The sequence below is a fragment of the Mus caroli genome, chromosome 3 (genome assembly GCF_900094665.2).
Source record: "Mus caroli chromosome 3, CAROLI_EIJ_v1.1, whole genome shotgun sequence".
Classification (NCBI taxonomy): Eukaryota; Metazoa; Chordata; class Mammalia; order Rodentia; family Muridae; genus Mus; species Mus caroli.
In genome coordinates, this window is record NC_034572.1 from 91,689,998 (window position 1) to 91,711,513 (window position 21,516).

At 42.6% G+C, this 21,516-nt stretch overlaps 1 protein-coding gene across 2 annotated transcripts in view; it reads left to right on the forward strand.

Moving 5' to 3' along the window:
* Positions 1–21,510, forward strand: part of Fmo5 (flavin containing dimethylaniline monoxygenase 5) — a 23,253-nt gene extending 1,743 nt beyond the window's left edge. For both annotated transcript variants that reach the window (XM_021159186.2, XM_021159185.2), the window contains exons 3-9: positions 4,451–4,639; positions 6,503–6,665; positions 7,886–8,028; positions 10,690–10,889; positions 14,625–14,977; positions 19,427–19,499; positions 21,007–21,510. In XM_021159186.2, coding sequence (XP_021014845.1) covers positions 4,451–4,639; positions 6,503–6,665; positions 7,886–8,028; positions 10,690–10,889; positions 14,625–14,977; positions 19,427–19,499; positions 21,007–21,352 — 1,467 coding nt within the window. In that variant the 3' untranslated portion in view covers positions 21,353–21,510. The remainder of the gene's footprint in view (positions 1–4,450; positions 4,640–6,502; positions 6,666–7,885; positions 8,029–10,689; positions 10,890–14,624; positions 14,978–19,426; positions 19,500–21,006) is intronic.
* The last annotated feature ends 6 nt before the right edge of the window (positions 21,511–21,516 follow it).

Below are 21,516 nucleotides of genomic sequence, written 5' to 3' on the forward strand. Positions count from 1 at the left end.
AAAAAAAAAAAAAAAAAAAAAAAGAGTTTAAAATGCTAGCTGGGAATGGTGCTGGATGCCTTTAATCCCAGCACCGGGGCAGCAGAGGCAGGCAAATCCCTGTGGAGAGGAGTTTAAGGTCAGCCATTACTATGTAGAGACTGTGCCACAAACCAACCAACCACTGTCTGCTGCAGTAACTGCTGTGCTTATTAAGTGAATGTCAGCCACCTTCACTGTGTTCCAAGCTAGCTCGGGCTGGGCTTGCTTCTTGAATGCATTTTCAGAGTACTGTTGAAGTTTCATGAGTGTTTTCATTTTTCATTAAATTTAACAGTGCCAGCCATATCCTTAGTTAGCAGAGGTGCAGTCCTGCCTGCACTGTGCCTCTGGACAGAGGAGACGTCCACTCTGTTAGCCATTACTTCTCATGCAGATGGGGTGTGGATCCTCTAAGGAGACCCCATTCCTTTATCACAGCCTTGGGCTGAAAATCTTGTTAATTAGGTTTGTTTGGTTGGTTTGTTTAGTAATCAATAGAAAAGTCTGCCTTTGAAACCCAGTAAGATTTCAAAAGGATTACAGTAAGGGTAGGGGTTAAGAACATTTATTTTAGCTTCAAAGCCTATGTCTGTCACCTAGAAGGAGTGTGACTTTGGGGACACTTACTTCTCTGTGTCTGCTGTTTCTTCATGAAAGAATTTACGTAGTGCCTACTTCATAAACTTATGGTGAGCCGGAAGTGGCCAGTCACTATTGACAATGCTGGGTGAGCGGTGAGGCAAGCCAGATATTACTCAATGGCATAGATTGGGATGTGCACACTTGGTACCTCTGCTAAGCATCAGAGCCAGGTTTAGTAATCCCCAAACAAGCATGGAATCAACAGATGAAGGGCGGAGGCTGGGAGAGTATCCAACATCATGCCAGAAAATCAGGTTTGTGATTTTTCTTGCTAACGTGTCTTGAAAACGATTGATGTCTAAAGAGCTAATGACCTTTATTTATTTTCTGATTGTCTCCTTGGCAGAAGTGTGCCAACCTTATCAGTAAATCAGTAAGCCATGCTTTGTCAAAATGCCCTGGCTTCTGTTAGAACAGCTACATCTGCATGGCTCAACATTACAGACCAGAGCCACTCATGATGCCTGGCATATATGAGCTGGCATGTATGATACCTGACATATATGAGATGGCATGTATGAGCTGGCATGTATGGTGCCTGGCATGTATTAAATCAGTTTCTGAACCAGCTGTAATGGCCCACACTCCTTATCCCAGCACTTGAGAGGCAGAGGCAGATGGATTTCTGTGAATTTTAAACAAGCAAACAAACAGACTTTAAAATACTAGCTGGGCACAATGGCTCATGCCTTTGATCTTAGCACTCAGGAAGCAGAGACAGGCAGATGTCTGTGAGTCTGCAGCCAGCCTGGTATACACAGGGAGTACCAAGTAGAGATACATATATGACTGTGTCTCAAACATACATACATACATACACATATACATACATACATACATACATACATACATATACATACATACATACATGTCCCTGCTGCCTGCTTAGGATGCTCCTGAAGCCACAAGCCGTCATTCTCACATTGTCCGTCACGTAGCTGTGGAAGCTGAAGTACTACTTCACATACTCAGTGATTTCCTGAGAATTCAGCTACTGAAATCATTTCTGTCACCCCCTTGCTTGTTATTTGGAGTCTTGCTGACCTTCTATGGATGCCATTAAGTTAATTGATCATTAAGTTAATTGATCAGTCCATTGTAGGTATCTTATATAGACTTGATCCCAGCACTTTGGGGTTCTACCTTGGGCACCCCGTATCCAGTTAAGAATGCTGGACTTCCCTTTTTAGCGATGAATCACTGAGATTCAGGTGTTTTCCTTCCTTGTCGCCGGCCACTGCTGATATTTTCCTCCTCTTCCTGTTTCTCCTGTCACATGAGCACCCTCCCGGATGCTACCGTTCGGAATCTCCTACTGCTGCTCTTCTCTCTTGCCTCCGCCAGTATTGCCTCCTTCATGTTATAATTAACACTTTTTTATACTAATTTTTATGTTTTCTTCAGGCATGGTGGCTCACCTCTGCAACCCCAGCTCTTGGGACCTTGCCTCATTCTCCTATTGTTAGCATCTTACACTAGTGTGACACACTTATCACGGTCAGTGAGACAGTACCCATGAACCCATGCTTTGTTTAGATTTACTTACTTCTTCTGATGCCTTGTTTTGTTTTTGTTTTTTTTTAATATCCCGGGATCCCCCTAAGACTTGGTAGTTGTATCTCTCTAGGCTCCTCTTGGCTTGGATGATTTCGTAGATCTTCTTGCTTTGTTCCTTTTATTCCCTGGGTTTTGTTATCCCTAGGTTAGAGGAAGACTGGTTGAGTATTTTGTAGAGTAACCTCCTTTGAACTTGTCTGGTGTTTTTCTCATGGCTAGCCTGATAAAGTTCCTGGGGGTGAAGTCATGCTTTCGCTGTATCGTGTCAGGGGTAACCCTTGTTATGATTAGTCCTGCTTGTGTTACAGCTTTCAGTGGAGTTGGTCGGGCTTGGCTGGGGTAAAGTTCATCTTCGTTTCTGCCTTTGGAAGAAAGTTACTATGACCAGCCACACCTAAGGACTATTGGCTATGTCCAGAAGTCTCTAGAACCCCATTGCTGGGTTGCTGCCAGGGCAAGTCAGGAGGAGCAGGGCCCTCACACAGTGTCAACTCTTCCAAGGCACGAAGACAACAGCTTTCATTTATGTCTACCTTTGATTTCTTTATCTGTGTTTTATAGTTTAGTCATATTGTTCTAGACATCTTTTTTAAAAAAGATTTGTTTATTTATTTATGTGAGTACACTGTTACAGTCTTCAGACACACCAGAAGAGGGCATCAGATCCCATTACAGGTGGTTGTAAACCACCATGTGGTTGCTGAGAATGGAACTTAGGACCTTTGGAAGGGCACTCAGTCCTCTTAACCGCTGAGTCATCTCTCCAGCCCCTAGACAACTTTTAATACCTAAGTATTTAAGACCAAGATGGACTTGGACATGGTGTATTTTTAAAATCAAAATTTTCAATGGTTCATTTCTGACATACAGGTAAGTTACTGACTTGTTTCTTTTTTGAGGGTCTTGCTCTGTAATTCAGGATGGCCTTGAATTTACTATGTAGTTCATGCTGACGTTGAACATCAGCAGTCTTCAGGTCAGCTTCTAAGCACTGAGCTTATAAACATCAAGCCTGGCTCTGTGTGTGTGTGTGTGTGTGTGTGTGTACAAGTGTACACATGTACAGCTTGTATGTATGCAATCGTAAGTGTTGCTCCTCAGGCGTGGTTCATTTTTTATGAGCCTCTACTTGCTAAGAATGAGACTGCTTGGCAGCGAGCCCTGGGGCTCAGCTGTCTGCACCTCTGTGGTGTTGCAATTGCAAGCACATGGCGCCACACCAGGCTTTTGGTTTTTTTGTTTTTTGTTTTTTTAAGATTTATTTATTATGTATACAGTATTATGTATACATATGCCAGAAGAGGGCACCAGATATCTTTATAGATGGTTATGAGCCACCATGTGCATGCTGGGAATTGAATTCAGGACTTCTGGAAGAGCAGCCAGTGCTCTCAACCTCTGAGTCATCTCTCCAGCCTGTCCCATCAGGCATTTCTTAATGTAGGTTCTAGGGATTAAACTTAAGTCCTCATGCTGAGCATCTCTCAGCCCTGGTGACTTGGGTTTGCCAGCTTTTCTGTGGCCTGGCTGTATCCTGTAGCTGCAGGGTTAGTGTTTTATTCCTTGGGACGTGTTTTACATAGACATTCATGTAATTGGCCACAAAATTGGTGTTTATTTCCTTTCATGACTTGTAGGACACACAGCTAGGGCTTCTTACTACAGTGCTTTCGGAAAGTGGCCCCAAAGGACATCCTTGTGTTCCTCATCAAATCAAAGCACTCAGTCTCATGCCGTTAAGCATGCTGTTATCTGCTTGCGTGTTTTAAATTGTTTTTATTGACTTGAGGAAGTGTCTTTCTGTACTAGTCTGCTGAGAGTTTTCCTTTCTTGTGTTTTATAAATATTTTAATAAAAATGAAAGAAAAAATTCTTCCTTTATAAATTATTTCCCTATTCAAATTATATGTACAAATTATATATAATTAATACAGTGTACTCTAAAGAGATATATTAAACAAGGGAGAGGTTATACAGTATGTAATTATATAAACATAGGTGTATATAATGTATACTAGATGATTAGGATGTACATTTAATTTCATGGTACGTATATTACTTTTTCGTTTAAAGTTATAGTAGGCCTGATTCTTTTAATGTTCTTACATAGATGCAACATTGTAGGTGTGTGTGTGTGTTTCACTTAGATACGTTTTTAAATGCTCATTGGCTACTTATATTTCATGAAGTTGATTCTCAAGTTGCCATAAGTACTTCTTATTTGTCACAGGAAACCCCTGAGGAAGGCAGGGCCAGTATTTACCAGTCCGTGGTCATCAACACCTCCAAGGAAATGATGTGTTTCAGTGACTACCCCATCCCAGATCATTACCCTAACTTCATGCACAACTCCCAGGTCCTAGAGTATTTCAGGATGTATGCCAAAGAATTTGACCTTCTCAAATATATCCAATTCAAGGTAAGAGATTTTGTTTTCTTCTTGTTTGAAATTGTTCATCGGGTCAATGAATTACAAAGCTTCATTTACCTGTGTCATCTATCAGGACTAGCTTGAAATAGATGTAGATTTTTTTATTAGCTATTTTCCTCATTTACATTTCCAATACTATCCAAAAAGTCCCCAATACACTCCCCCCCCAACTCCCCTACCTACCCACTCCCACTTTTTGGCCCTGGCATTCCCCTGTATTGGGGCATATAAAGTTTGCAAGTCCAATGGGCCTCTCTTTCCAGTGATGGCCAACTAGGCCATCTTTTGATACATATGCAGCTAAAGTCAAGAGCTCCGGGGTACTGGTTAGTTCATAATGTTGTTCCACCTATAGGGTTGAAGATCCCTTTAGCTCCTTGGGTACTTTCTCTAGCTCCTCCTTTGGGGGCCCTGTGCTCACGGCAACCCAGTGAAGTGGTTATTGGGCAGCCAGCGGGGAAGCAGAGACGTCAGCTCTGGTGAGAGGGAAGAGCACTGCATGAGGAGCAATGCCTTGAATGGTGGTCCTTGCTCCAGCACAGCTTAACTTGTGCTCTTAGGCAAGCGCGTTTCTCACCTGCAGTTTCTACAAATCCCCTTGCTTACAAACCAACATGAGTAGCCCAGATTCTTTCTGGTTCCTTCTTTCTCTGGAGTTTTCTGGCATGTTTCTATAATTTGGAATTGTGCCCATTAAAAAAAAAAAACAAAACAAATTTATGACATCTGACAAAAAAGGCTCAAACCTTCCTGACTGTTCTGCTACATCACGATCAAGGTAACACTCAGTGGCAACTTTTAAGCCTGGCATTTGCAGCCCATGGATGGTCCTCTGTGTAAGAGAGGCATTTCTTGAATAAGCTTGGCTCTGGGCTAAGCAGTAAAAATGCAGAGACAAAAAAAAAAAAACCCAGAGAAAATTATACTATATACAGGATTAATAAAACTGAAGAGCCATGTGCTGAGGAGAGCTTCCCACTGCTGCTCAGAGGAGGTTACCTCCTGAGGACATAAGGTACCAGGCTCCAGGGAAGGTTGACCTTAGAGCAGATTACATTTGGGCTGAGTGAAGGATGAAAAGGAGTGTGCCAAGTGAAGAGGAAACAGGCGTGTGATCCAACAGGGGCCCTGGCCTGTGTATGTGCTCAGGACAGGAAGAACAGTGTGTGGGCCAAGATGTTGGAACTAGGTGGGATCTCTTTCAGTCCACTGAGACACTATGCCCGTGGCTTCAGAAACACATTGGAACACATTCTTGGTGTACTTAAGCTGTGCAGAGGAACCTATATTTATTTATTTGTATACAAAGCTAAAAATTATGCCACCAATCATCTCATCTCACACCCTCTTTAAAATGAGCATCTATAGAAGGCAGAGGAAGACTCCATCACACACAAGAAGGGCTACTGGGATGGTGTTCTAGTCCCAGTGAAGGGAGACCTGTATCTTAGTCATATGTTTAAGGCCAGCCACTCCTGGTTTGCACTGGGAGAAGCAGACATGAAGGCGGGGATGTCAGGATGGAGGAGGGATGGGCTGTTAGTGCATATGTCTGTCACTAATGCTTGGGAGAAGCTCCAAGCATTTTTTTTTTAACACAGGAACTATAGAGCCTTAGGTCATAGACCAAGAGACCTAGCAATTTATATTTCTTCTAAGAGCAAAGGGCAGTGCATTAGATTGTCTCCTCATTTTTGTAGCCTGCCTCATTGGCATCTGTGGAGTGTGTGAATCAAATATTCATACAGACGGTGCCCGTGACAGCCCTTCATGTAACATGCTGTAGGGAGCTGTCTCAGGGGAGACATACACTCTATAGGCTGTGGCTACAGATCCCTGTCACTTTTTTAGACTACAGTGTGCAGCGTGAAGAAGCAGCCTGATTTCTCTACCTCGGGCCAATGGCAGGTGGTCACTGAGTGTGAAGGGAAAAAGCAGGTCGATGTCTTCGATGGAGTCCTGGTGTGCACGGGTCATCACACGGATGCTCACCTGCCCCTGGAAAGCTTTCCTGGTGAGTAACCCATCCTGAGAGAAGACGCTGCAGCCATGGCTATGATATGACCTCTGAGGGCTGGGAGGGGTGTGGTCTTAGTGAGTCTTACTGTGGGGTTTAAAAATGAAGTCTTACTCTTGTTAAATACACCCCCCTGTATTTTGTAACTTGTACTACTGCCATTTTGAAAGTGGAAAGAATTACAGTTTGGAAGGCTAGAGGAAGATTAGAGGTCAGCCTATCGTCATGAGCCACAAGTGCCATCTTTGCCAAGGAATGACTACATACACAATGTTAACCCCATATCACTGTAACAGAGATGAAAGTGTCCTGTTGTCTAGTAAGGGCTTAGCTACTGTGATACTGAAGTAGGAGACACTGTTTCTGGTGAGACTGGTCCACCAATCTACTGCACTGTCAAGATATTTAAAATTATAGCATGTATATCTGTTAAATACATAATACTGGGCAGTAAGCAACTTACTGGTTATACGTTTACAGCACTATATCTTGCATAACCCTATGTATTTGAAATTTGTGCTGTACAGTCGTAGACCATATTATACCAACAGTAGCCTCACATACTCATGTTTATTGTGTCTTTTGACTGACCTGTGCCATCTAGGCGTGCATGGTATCTGTCCAATGATGAAATCCATCTTTAACCTGCTTCTCAGAATGACAGAACCCCTGTCCAATAGCACAGGACTGTACTTAAATTCATGGTGATTGTGTTTTCCCAAGAACCAAAGAGAAGGCTGAAGTCCCCGATTTGCACTAATTGGAATTAGAGATTTTTTTTTCTTCAATTGAAGAAAACTATGGAAATATTGAATTTTTAAGAATGAAGCAAAAGCTTAAAGCATTTCATTTCATGTTTCTGGCCTGAACTTTTCACTTTAAAAATACATTCTACATATGCCCAATGTGCACGTAGAAGGGTGGGGTTGGACAGATGAAGGAGAAGGGAGGGTTTCTGCGGCCTCAGGGCTTGCAGCTGCAAATCAAAATGCAGATGATTTATAGCAGGGAAATCACAAAGGCAACAAGAGAAGAAAGAAGCAAAAGTGTTCGGAAAGGCAAGAAGAGTTGCTTAATAAAGGAGAATTTGGAAATATACGTTTAAACTTTAAATTTCACAAAAGAGAACACAACACGTGCCTTGACAAATAATATCCTTCATTCAAGCAGGCCTCTTCCCCCCTCTCCCAATAATTCATTTTTTTCTTCTCTTCTAGGAATTGAAAAGTTCAAAGGAAAGTACTTTCACAGCCGAGACTATAAGAACCCAGTGGAATTCACGGGGAAGAGGGTCATTGTAATCGGCATTGGGAATTCTGGAGGGGATCTGGCTGTAGAGATTAGCCACACAGCCAAGCAGGTTTGCATCGATGCCTGGTTTACTTTGCTTCACTCTTATCAAGGAAGTAGGCCCACCAACAAATATAGAGACCACCCATGCCCCACCCACTCCAGCAGCAAACACACGGGGCTTGTTCGCTGCTCAAGTTTCAGCAAGCCTGGGTGTTGAATGCTAAACTTGGGTCTTCCGTGACAGCAGCAGGTATTCTTAACCACCGAGTCATATCTCCAACCCAGCATAATTTTGTGAAGAGAAATTTTTGGTGTGTTTATGTAATTATTTCCTAATACGTGTAGAATTAACTCATGGGCTAAAGTAGGAAATCACCTCCATGGTTAGGCATAGAAACAGTTCTGAGAAGCGGTGTTATGGGGCAGAGTTGCTAAGCAAAAATCACTTAACAAAGCCATAGCATTAAGGAGTTTTCTTAAAGTATTTGAAGCATATTTGTAGAGAAACATCATCACGTTTACTGAAAAAAAAAAAAAAAACCACGTCGGCATTTCCCTGTTGCCAATAAAGTAATGACTCAATGATGAGACAGGACTATATTGATGAAATTATTTCCTTACGTAGTCCTTTAAAAATAAGATCTATAACTGTGTTGCTTATTGTAGAAAGGTAGAGATGGGAAACTGAAGTTAAAGCGTAACTTCCTGTCTACCACTGTTTACAAAAACACCATTTCTTACAGTGACCTTGGGATATATGTCGTTGCTGTCACCGTTGAGTCAATGGGGAACTTCTCAGTTCCACCTCTGAGCACTGACCTGACTTGTCCTAAGGTGTGCAGCTTATACACAGAACCATCCGGTCCCTAGGAGCCGTGTGCTTTCATCTGTGACATGTGATGCACGAGCCCTTGGGTTACCACTGGTGAAAATGTTCGTGTGCAGGAAAGGATCCTCCCTCTGCAGACAGGCAGCCCGCTGCTTGGGAGCCCACACACCAAAGACCTTGATGGAGTATACATTTCCTACAGCTCTAGAAACCACTGCAGACCAGGAGAAGTAATGATCTTGCTGGTAATTGAACACAGCCTGTAGTCAGTTTTGAACATGGACTTTGGCTAGTGGGCAACACAGGAAGGCTGTCTCCTATAATTCCACTAGCAGCCTTCAGTCAGGGAAATAGTTCTTAGACATGGCAGGAGGGTCACCTTTGCTGCTCTCTAGCTATATGATGTGGGGCTGTGTGGTCTGCCCTCTCTGTGCCTCTCATCCATAAGTGGGGCTGACAGTGCCTTCCTTAAGAGCACTGTCGATTAAGTTAAAATGTGAAGGACCGGTCACACGGCTTACTTATAGGTCACAAATGTCAGTAAGGAGTGCTACCGACATGCTGGGAGATTGTGCACAGGCTATAGCTCTGCAGAAACACACTCGGAGGTCAAGAGTTACAAATAAGTGAGGTCGACAGTTATGATAGTTCTGACGGGGTTATTGGTAGGAGTGGTGTAATATAAACTATATGAATGATAAGCAAGGGTTTGTAACACCACAAGAAATGTCAGCAGCAAAAATGACTGAGGGTTTTGGATGAGATGATATGTAGTTACTTTCAGCTTTACTGTTTTGTAGTTGTTTTGTTTTGTTTTGTTTTTTCTCACTGCTTTACAGTTGTCTGTTCTGTGCGGGGAAGGAGTGGCACACATGGAGCAATGCATGTGTGGAAGTCAGAGGACATCCCACAGGATCTGGTTCTCTCCTTCCACCATGTAGGTCTCAGGGATGGAACTTAGGTTGCTGGGCTTGGCCACAGGTGCTTTACGAACCGAGCCTGTCTCTAGTCCCGCCTCTATACTTCCTAATGAGTTCCATAGGTGACAAGTGCTAGGAAAAGTTCAGGAGATGGAAAGAAGTGGTCGCCTGGAGAGGTCAGTGGTGTCCTTGTGGAGGGAACAGATTTGCTCTGAGGCCTCCAAACATATAGATGTAGGAGAGTCCATAAGAGTAGTTCTCTACCTGTGGGTCGAGACCCTCTTTGGTGTCAGATGACCCTTTCACAGGGGTCATTCTAAGACCATCAAAAAAAAAAAAACACAGAGTACACAAGGAGGGACTCAAGGCTTCAGCCACATATGTAACAGAGGATGGCCTTGTAGGACATCAATGAGAGGAGAGGCCCTTGGCCTTGTAAAGGCTCCATGCCCCAATGTAGGGGAATGCCAGGACAGGGAAGTGGGAGTGGATGGGTTAGTGACCAAGGGGAGAGGGGATAGGATGGGGGAGTTCGGAGAGGAAATGAGGAAAGGGGATAAAATTTGAAATGTAAATTTTAAAATCTAATAAAGAAAAAACACAGAGATTTACATTATGGTTCACTACAGTAGCAAAATCACAGGTATAAAGTAGACATAGAAATAGTTTTATGGTCACCATAACATGAGGAACTGTATTAAAGGGTTGCAGCATTAGGAAGGTTGAGAAGCACTGCTTTATAAGCACAGGGCTAGTTTAGCCAGTAGCAGGAGATCACAGCAAGATGTATCCATGGCCAGTGCACGCACCAGCTTAGCTGTAGGAGTGTATAGGAAGGAAAGAGCAAGGTGTTTTGCTTACAGGGCTATATGGGACTAGAACACTAGTGAGTTTGAACTTAACCTTCAGGAGAATGGGACTGCTTTTGAAGGACTGTGAGCCAGACTAATCAAAATAAGCCCTGTTTCCCATGCCGCAGGTATTCCTCAGTACCAGGAGAGGAGCTTGGATCTTGAACCGTGTAGGCAAGCATGGATATCCTATTGACATGCTACTCTCTTCTCGAATTTTGTACTATTTGTCAAAAATCTGTGGTCCATCACTAAAAAACAACTTTATGGAAAAACAGATGAACCAAAGGTTTGATCATGAAATGTTTGGCCTGAAACCTAAACACAGGTATGTTTCCAGGATGGGAATCGGGTGGGAGGTGGTCAAGGTCCAAAGACAAGGGCGACTGACATGGGCTCATAGTAGCCCTGCCTTTACCCAGGCTTTCAGAACAGCCCATAGACTCAGAAATCCTTTTTCCGACTTGCTGCTCTGTGGGGTTTCCGCTTATTCCTTTGACAGTGACTGTTCTTTCGTGATGTCAGTTCTTTACATGTGCCCCTCAACGACAAGGAAGCAGTGGTGGAGGGTACGGCACTCACTCACTCAACAAGCCTGCTGTAAGCCGGGCATTCATCATACTGGGCATGAGATAAGCAGGGAAAAGGGCAAACAGCACCACCTTGCCTTGGAGGACTTTCTGTACGGGTAGAGCTAAGTGAGCCCTCTGCTCTCTTTCCAGTCTTTCAGCAGCTCTATTTTAATGCCCATTTCCTAAGGGGGGGATGGGCAGGGAAGAAATCTTAGGAAAACAAAGTAACTCGTCCAAGGTCAACACAAAAGAAATGACACGTATTCCAGAAAATCGGTGTTCCCTTAAAAATGCCAAATGAGAAGAAAAATAACAAATATGGTTTTTGAAAATTCATACAGAGACAGACCTGGTGATGCAGGATTATAATCCTAGCTCCTGGGGAGGCTGAGGCAGGATGATGCCTAGGTCAAAACCAGCCAGCCTGGGCAACTTAATGAGAAGAGGTGAAAAATACAAACTGGTTGGAAATATAACTTAGTAGCAGATGACCGCCCCCCCTAGAATGAGTGAGAGTCCGCATTCAGTCTCCATGACTATAGAGTGTATGGTGGGGTGGGGGCGTGGTGACAACAAAGCCTGGAATACAATGGGAACATTAAGATGAAATTATAGTAGAAAGAATAGACTTGGAGCAGTGACATGGTTCAAGAGTAAAGGCACTGGCTGCCAAGCTTAAGGACCTGAGTTCGATCCCCAGGACCCACACAGTGGAAAGAAAGAATTGACCCCTATTAAATTGACCTCTGACCTCTACATGTGACTGTGGCACACAAAACCACATACACACACACACACACACACACACACACACAGAGAGAGAGAGAGAGAGAGAGAGAAACACACACACAGACAGAGAGAGAAACACACACACACACTCACACACTTGCATACAATCAATCATTGTTAAAACTTTTATGAAAGCATTTCTAAAGACTAATTTTAAATGCTTATTTTTGTGCCCTTTTTATTTTATCTGTTTGTTTATTTTATCTGTTTACAGAGTCACATGTAAGGGCCACATGTCTAGGCCACTTGTCTGCACAGCTTATGAGAGGCAACCTTTTCTTTCTACTGTGTGGTTCTGATGATCCAACTCAGGTCACCAGGTTTACCCCAAGAGATATTTACATGCTGAGCCATTGCCCTGGGTTTTTTTTATTTTATTTTATTTTTGTTTAAGTGTTCAGATCTAGAGGAAAGTTGCACAGTTGGCAAATCCAAGGTCCACTTGTGTACACCTCTTACCTAGATTCCCTATCAATCGGAACAGCTTGCTATATTTGCTTTCTCTTCTGTCCCTTCTTGAAATAGCAATAGATCCACGTCTATTCAGTGTACACACATACCTAGGTGCATATTTTTTAACAGCATGAGAGTTGTAATCATTAAGGCATATTACCTAAAATATTTCAGCATGTATCACAGAAGAAAAAGAACATTCTTCAGAATATCCATAATACAGGTATCATGGTCAAAAAATTTTAAATTGATAAATACATTTAAAATATTGGCATATTAAAGTTTCAACAGTTTTCTCAACACTATTACTTGTAGTTTTTTATGCTTTCTAAAATGTATTGCTCATACTACTGCTGTCTGTCATATATTTATAATTTCTCTTAATCTGAAATAATAATTCCAATTATCCTTTTTAACATAGACCTTTTTAAAACCAATACTGATCATCTCTAAATTCTGACTTGCTTAATGGTTATTCCTTTATAAAATATTACATTGAATATACTCATGTTCATGAGGCATGAAAGCTGTTATTTGGTCTTCTAAATAAGGTTTAGAATGAAGTCAGTGCAAAGCCATTCAATTGTTTTAAGTGGCGCTGGAGAGAGATGATTCGGAGGTTAAGAGTATACTCTCCTCTTGCACAGGATGTGGGTTCTATTCCCAGAACCCACACAAGAGGCTCTTAACCCCTGTACCAGCAGCTCCAGAGGATCCAATGCCTCTGGCCTCAACAAGAGCTAGGTATACAGATGGTGCACACACATAAACACATGTCCTCTCACATACAGTTAAATAATAAATAAATCAAACTTTAAGAAAAATATTAAGAAGCAGGTAGCATGATAGTATCTTTAAGAATGTCCATTCTGTGGGCTGGAGAGATGGGCCAGTGATTAATAGCACTGGCTGTTCTTCCAAAGGACCTGGGTTCAATTCCCAGCACCACATGGCAGCTCACACTGTCTGTAATTCCAGTTCCGGGGGATCTGACCCCCTCACACAGACATGTGTGCAGGCAGAACACCAATGTGCATAAAGTGAAAATAAATAATAAATTATTTAAAAGAATTTCCATTCTAAAAATGATGTGGAAAGCTGATGGAATAGCAGTGTACAGACAACTGAACAGCCCAGTTGAGAGAAGGGAAAATGCCCAGGGAAGGTCAGAGGCGGATATGGGTTTAATAGTTTTGTGGTTTGCACAATTGTGCAGATGGCTGATTTAGAGGAAAAGGATGGGGAACCATTTGGAATGGAGAATGAGAAAAACAATGTTGTAATGTAGAAAAGAATCTACAGATTCTGCAGAATTAACTGTAAAAAAATGGATTTTTTAAAAAAAAAGACTCAAGAAGGGGCTGGAGAGATGGCTCAGTGGTTAAGAGCACTGACTGTTCTTCCAGAAGTCCTGAGTTCAGTTCCCAGAAACCACATGGTGGCTCACAACCATCTGTAAGATGCCCTCTTCTGGTGTGTCTTAAGAAAGCAACAGTGTACTCATATACATAAAATAAATAAATAATTCAAAAGAAGGAGAAAGGACTGGAGAAGCTGAAAGCAGACATCTGGCACCTTACTCCCTGATATCCCCAGGCACGCTGCTCACCGTCAGAAGTATACAAAGCTATTTTGACAGACATTCTAAGAGCTTAAGCTGTGTAACACTGGAAAGCCACTCAACTTATCCAGGCCTGGTTCCCCATCTATAATCCATGGATAATAACACCTGCCCAACTTCTGTCATGAAGTCATGAAGACTGAGAGTCAAGTAATTTAATGCACAGAAAAGCTATCTACATATAGACTATAGATTGCTATACATACATGATTTGTTTATGGTTTGGAAATGATGATTTAAGTCTGTCTCTTGGGCCTTTGGAATTGGGAATGGCACTGACCATAATGTTCATGGTCTATTTCTGCCACTTCTTGAGAGTCGTCTGAAAACTGTTGGTCAGTATCCTGGCCATGCCTTCGAACATTGCTATTAGAAACCACTTATACACTCCCCAGATAAAATTTTTTGCTTTTCATTCCTCCAATACTCTCCCTTTCCATGCTATCCAGTCTTGACATCCTGATCTATGCCAAGCTAGTATAAGGTGGACCTTCTGTCACTCCCTTGGCCAGAGAGAAGGGTGAGTGGGTGTGCCTCTGCCCACCAGAGCGATGCTTACATGCTGATTCCTTTCTCCCCTCCTCCTTCATGCTCACCTTACCTCTTTGTCCCCCTTACCCATCTATAGGGCTATGAGTCAGCATCCAACGGTGAACGATGACCTGCCCAATCGTATCATTGCTGGCTTGGTGAAGGTGAAAGGAAATGTGAAGGAATTCACAGAGACAGCCGCCATATTTGAGGATGGCTCCAGGGAGGATGGCATTGATGTGGTCATCTTTGCCACAGGCTACAGCTTTGCCTTTCCTTTTCTTGAGGACTCTGTCAAAGTAGTCAAAAACAAGGTGTCCTTGTACAAAAAGGTCTTTCCACCTAACCTGGAAAAACCAACGCTTGCTATCATCGGTTTAATTCAGCCCTTGGGAGCCATTATGCCCATTTCAGAGCTCCAAGGACGCTGGGCCACTCAAGTGTTCAAAGGTAAGTGATGATACACATGGACAGCTTGGTGAGATGCATGAGCTATACCTATACATGCTATACCTATACATGCTATATTTATACACGCTATACCTATACGTGCTGTATCTATGCACACTATGCCTATACATGTTATACCTATACATGCTATATCTATACACACTATGCCTATACATGTTATACCTATACATGCTGTATCTATACACACTATGCCTATACATGTGCTTTTAAATACTTACAGGGCAGGTATGACTTTAACAGTGCCAGGCACAAAGCTCATGCAAGAAAATTCATTTACAATGAATCTAAAGTAGTAGTTTATATCTGTAGATACACATCAAAATCACTTCAGAAATTTTTCTTAACTAGGCATGCTTTAATCCCATTCCTTGAAATTCTCAGTTTAGAGGTGGGGTTAACTTAAGATCATTGGGAAAAAATGTTCCCCAGGTGACTCCAATGTGCACTGCAGACTAGAATCTGCTCATCTAGACTGTAAGCAGCTGGTACATGCGTGCAACATTAAATGATTCTTTCATTAGTGGTAAAGTCAGGTATAGACAAGCATGACTTAATTTCAGCCATACACAGCAGTTCTTAGCCTGTGGGTCGACCCCCGTGGGGGGTCAAATGACCCTTCCACAGTAGTCTCATATCAGATATTTACATTATGATTAATATCAGTAGTAAAATTACAGTTATAAAGTATCAACGAAAATGACTTTATGGTTGTGGGTCACCACACCATGAGGAACGGTATTAAAGAGTCACACCATTAGAAAGGTTGAGAACCACTGAACTAAGAGATGCTTAGAGAACCATCCAGGTGTGGAATATTTGATTTCTCAAACCCTTACTTCCCCCCTTCCCTCTGAGGCCCCTCTTCCAGCTTCAGAGTTTATGATTCAGCAGAGTGATAAGCCTTGCTGAAGACCTCCTGAGATTCAGCATCAGTATGAATCCAAATGTCCAAGGATAATATAACTGTTCTTTTATAGTCAGATTAAAGCCCATACCTGAAGATAAATTTTGGGAAGAAAAGAGAAGCAAGAACATCATGAGGGAAAGAGATAAAAATGGCTTAAGCAGGGCTGGAAAGAGTGCACAAAAGTTAAGAGCGTTTGTTGCTCTTACAGATAATTCCAGTTCATTCTCCAGCACCCACATGGTGGCTCACAAACATCTATAACTCCAGTTTCAAGGGAATCTGATGCCTGGCCTACAGGGTCATCAAGCACACACATGGCACATGCACAGACAGACAGACAGACACATAAAATAATAGGACTTAAGGGATTTGAAAGCACACCATCTGAATGTGTATCAAGTTGTTTAGGCTACAGAAGTTAAAACCTGAGGAAGGGCAAAAGTTTTCCTTTTAAATATTCAAATGGATGGCCCATGGAAGAAGTAGATTTATTCAGGATTGTTTTGAAGGGTCAGACCAGAACCATGGAGTGAAATTTTGACGGAAGCATAATATCAGTTTGAGAAGAAGAACCTGTCAGCCAGTACCATTTCAGGATAAAACAGATGGCTTCTGAAATCCTGAGGAGTGCAAGGAAACCAGAAAGGAGCGTCTGGCTGATGGCTTAATAGGGTGGGAAGATGATGTAATGCCGTACAGAACAGAGAGAACCTACTAAGGTTCTTTATGTGGTTGTAATATTACAGTTTATTGCCATTATTGTTTAATTTAAAATAACCGAGGGTTTTTGTTGGAATTACAGTTTTCTCTCCCTACTGAAAACTTCTCATGGCTGATGGTTGATCAAATTCTCCAACTTTTATCATTTCTCAATTTCTCCCAGTTCTATCCTGTGGGCCATATGCTGTCTGAGAACACTAGACCGGCAAATTTTAAATACGATTTTAAAAATTATGCTTAAGCATGGGAATGCTTAAATTAAAATAGAGGTGATGAATCAAGAAAGAACTATATCAGATTATTCTACCAATCTTTGCCTCAGCTATAGAATTTTAAAAAGTGAACTGGCTGTCTCTCAGCCAAGAAATAGGCCTCTTCCATGATGTGTAACATCATTAGAAGCAAAACTTTTGGTTAAATCTGAAGTGACGTGGAAATCAACTGTTACGTGAGTTTCCTGAACACCCCAAAGACCTGTGGTTGAAGCAAGAGGCATTCCAAGGATTCCTGGATATCTGAACTGTAAGGGACAATTCCCATGGCTCAGATGAGAGGACACATGGACAACACAGAAGGGTCTTCTTGGTACTGAGTTTCTGGGTCGCATGTTTAGAGAAACTACCAGGAGAGTGTCGGGCGTGCTCAGAAGAGGGAAACCACCAAGATGGCCGAGGATGTGAAGCCTGTTATACGGGGACTTAAGATTGACCTAATAATGAAATGATGTAAAGAGTTGTTGATTCTTGTTTCAAGCCCTGCCACGTGTTAAAACTCAACCCTTGCCCCAGAAGCAGAGTTAGGCCCAGTGTTTCAAATGGCATAGAAGCAGAACTGAGGGTTACTACAAAGTATGTTCCAGCAAGTAGAGCAGCCAAACAATTGTGCCACGGTTTTGGAATAGATAAGGTCTCCATGACACACATGTTTAAGGAGAAGTGAGATAACTGCTTGATACTAGTATTACAGAGGAAAATACTGCACTGGGGAAGCTCTATTTCAATCCAAAGTGAAACGTTTCAAAGTTTTATGGAGTGTGCCTAGTGCCTACTTTTCTGTGAAGAAGACAAGTTGATCTGGAGTTATTTTGGCTTAAATACTATTTGGACTTTATCTACCATTGGCATCAATTTCCTGTTTGCACATCAGAGCTAAAACTTACTTGTGGAGACTGAGTTTATGAGTTGCCCTCGGTTTTACCCTCAGCTCTTATCAAATAGCAGAACTCAGGAAGCATGGCTGACCTTCCATGGGACTTTAGCATAAAATATCACAATGAGTCTTCTATCTCCTTCTTCTCCCGAAGTATAAAACTTCTTTATCATCGGGATACCAGTGCATGGCTGTCTTCCACTCCCTTGAACTTTGCTGTTGTGCCTCATCTCTTACTGGCTTTCACAGTCTTTTATCATTTCCTCATATCTATAGTTCATTTCCCAATTGAAAGATCACATTAGGGGACCAGCTGGAAGTCAGAGAAAAGCAAATATCTTCCAAGGGAATACAGAGCTCTAGAGCCCAGTTTCAATGGATACATCTACAAAACAGTATTCACACACATCTTTGGCTCAGGGAACATTCCAGAAGATGGATTGGAAAGATCGTAATAGCCAGATGATCAGGACGTTTTCTGGGAGACCGTGTCTCCCAGTAATGTCAGAAGCTGCACCCAGAAAGTCTCACTATGGCCAGTCATGCCCAAACGTGAGCTGAGCAATAGCAATAACAATAGATACGCCTACGTAGAAACAGGAAAGAGCACAAGACATCAATCCTACACAAAAACTGTAGGCGGTAAGCAATCCCGAGAGCAGGGGATAGTCTTCCTCAGGGAGAGCACGCCAAGTGCTTATGCAATACCAAATGGCTGGCCCTGAAAACACAAACAAGTAACATTATACAGACTGAACAGGTCATGTTAGGAACATATATGCATATGCATGTAATAATAAATGAAAAAAAAGAGGTCATACATTTGAAAGAGTAAGAAGGGGTATATAAGAGGACTTGAAGGGAGAAGGAAAGGCAATTGTATTATAATCTCACAAATCAAAGAAATAATTAAAAGATATTTTGCAAGGCAGACTAAAGTAACCTATGCACATCAGTATACTTCAGAGAAAAAAGGGGATTTCCTTATCCGAAATGCTTAGATCCAGACGTATTCTGGATTTCAGATTTTGGACAATTTGCGTCTGTGTAACAGGTTATTTCTGGGCTGAGACTCAAGTCTAAACATGAAATTAATTGCTTTTTCCTATATACCTTTATGCATAGCTATTTTATGGGACTTTATACTGCTGTGCCTGTCTTTGAGTATGACCTGATACTTGAGATCACTGTGGTGCATTTTTTTTTTTTTACTAATAACATCTTCGTGTGTGTGTGTGTGTGTGTGTGTGTGTGTGTGTGTGTGTGTGTGTACAGCGCTCTGCCTGCATGTATGCCTGCTGCGTGCCAGAAGAGGGCATCAGAACCCATTCCAGATGGTTGCTGGGAATTGAACTCAGGACCTCAGGAAGAGCAGTCAGTGCTCTTAACATCTGAGCCATCTCTCTAGCCCCTTATGGCATCTTCTTATTACTCGAGAAATTTCCATTTGGGAGCATTTCTAATTTCTGCTTTCCAGATTTAGGGTATTCAATGTTTATCATCATGTTTTGGCAGTGGCAGGACCAAATGCATTGTATAGTCTCTCCCGAGGCCCTGTGGCTCTTTGAATTCTCCACAGTGTGGTGACTGCCATTAGGATTGATGCTCATTCTGAAGTAATTAAAGCTTCCACTGTAATTTTTTCTCTTTAGGGCTAAAGAAATTGCCCTCACAAAGTGAAATGATGGCAGAAATAAATAAGACTCGAGAGGAAATGGCAAAAAGGTAAGAAATGCTCCCGGAGGACACACGGACACTATGTATTCCTCAGTAAGGAACACACTGTGCTATACTTAGTTTCCGTGTGTGGGCTTAAGGATTTCTGTTACACTGTGGCACAGAGGGAAGGATGGTGCCTGTGGTTTGCATGTGCACAAGGAAGGAGAGAGATCTGGTGGGTCACATTTAAAGGCTGTGTTTAGGGCCTAAAAGAAGTTGAGGAGGAGAACTCACACAATATGTATTCACTGATAAGTGGATATTAGCCCAAAACTTAGGATACCCAAGATATAAGATACAATTTGCTAAATGCATGAAACTCAAGAAGAATGAAGACCGAAGTGTGGACACTGTGCCCCTTCTTAGAATTGGGAACAAAACACCCAGGGAAGGAGTTACAGAGACAAAGTTCGTAGCTGTGATGAAAGGATGGACCATTTAGAGACTGCCGTATCCAGGGATCCATCCCATAATCAGCTTCCAAACGCTGACACCATTGCATACACTAGCAAGATTTTGCTGAAAGGACCCAAATATAGCTGTCTCTTGTGAGACGATGCCGGGGCCTAGCAAACACAGGAGTGGATGTTCACAGTCAGCTATTGGATGGATCACAGGGCTCCCAATGGAGAAGCTAGAGAAAGTACCCAAGGAGCTAAAGGGATCTGCAACCCTATTGTTGGAACAACAGGATGTACTAACCAGAACCCCGGAACTCTTGTCTCTAGCTGCATATGTATCGAAAGATGGCCTAGTCGGCCATCACTGGAAAGAGAGGCCCATTGGACTTGCAAACTTTATATGCCCCAATATAGGGGAATGCCAGGGCCAAAAGAATGGGAATGGGTGGGTAGGGAAGTGGGGGGCGCTATGGGGGACTTTTGGGATAGCATTGGAAATGTAACTCAGGAAAATATGTAATAAAAATATTAAAAATTAAAAAAAAAAAGAAGTTGAGGAGGGAAAAACAACCATACTGAGGGAACATGGGATGCATTGTTTGGTGAGGGTCACTTAGCCGCTAGCTGTGCTGTCAGCTGAAAGAGGACACTAAAATGACACTCCCCTGCCTTTAGCGGCAAGCAGCGAGCCTTCGACAGCTCTCTTACCAGTGGCTCTATTTTCCACCTGTTGACTGGTGAAGTTGTGTGGTGGAGTTGCTGGCTCTTGTGAGCTCATCCTTTGCCCAAACCCCCCTCGACTCCCCTGCATGATAACTCCCTCGGCAACCTGCCACACCTGCGATCTCTCTACATTTTCATTTCCCATCCAACCCGAAATATTTACCTGAAAGCTTATCCATGCCTGGCCTTCTGGAGCAGTGTTTATGCATTAGAGTCTTGTGCATCTTAAGGTCCGTAAGGAAGGTGACAAATGTCCTAACTCTTCACAGTTCTTAGCATGATAGCAAACCCCCCAAATAGACACCCACAAAGCACTGACTGACTGATTGGTTGCCTTGCTGTTTGCATGAATTGCTGATAGCCTGGGACTTCTGTCTTCTTTGCATTAGGTATGTGGACAGCCAGCGTCATACCATCCAGGGAGACTATATAGACACCATGGAAGAGATTGCAGATTTTGTGGGTGTCAGGCCCAATATCCTGCCTCTGTTCTTCACTGACCCCAAGCTGGCATTGCGGTTACTACTGGGGCCCTGTACTCCAGTCCAGTATCGCCTACAGGGCCCTGGAAAGTGGGCTGGAGCCCGGGAAACTATTCTCACCACTGAAGATCGCATGCGGAAGCCTCTGATGACAAGAGTGGTGGAAAGGGACAGCTCTGGGGGATCACTGGTGACAGTGCGTGTCCTCATGCTGGCTGTTGCTTTCTTTGCTGTCATCCTGGCTTATTTTTAGATGTGGCAGCACAGTGCTTGAGCTGCCACCGGAAAACGCCATCTAGCCACACCTTCAGAACCTGATGAGACTGAACACAGCTTCATACTGCACAGGAATCAATCACAATCAATCTCTCTCTCTCTCTCTCTCTCTCTCTCTCTCTCTCTCTCTCTCTCTCTCTC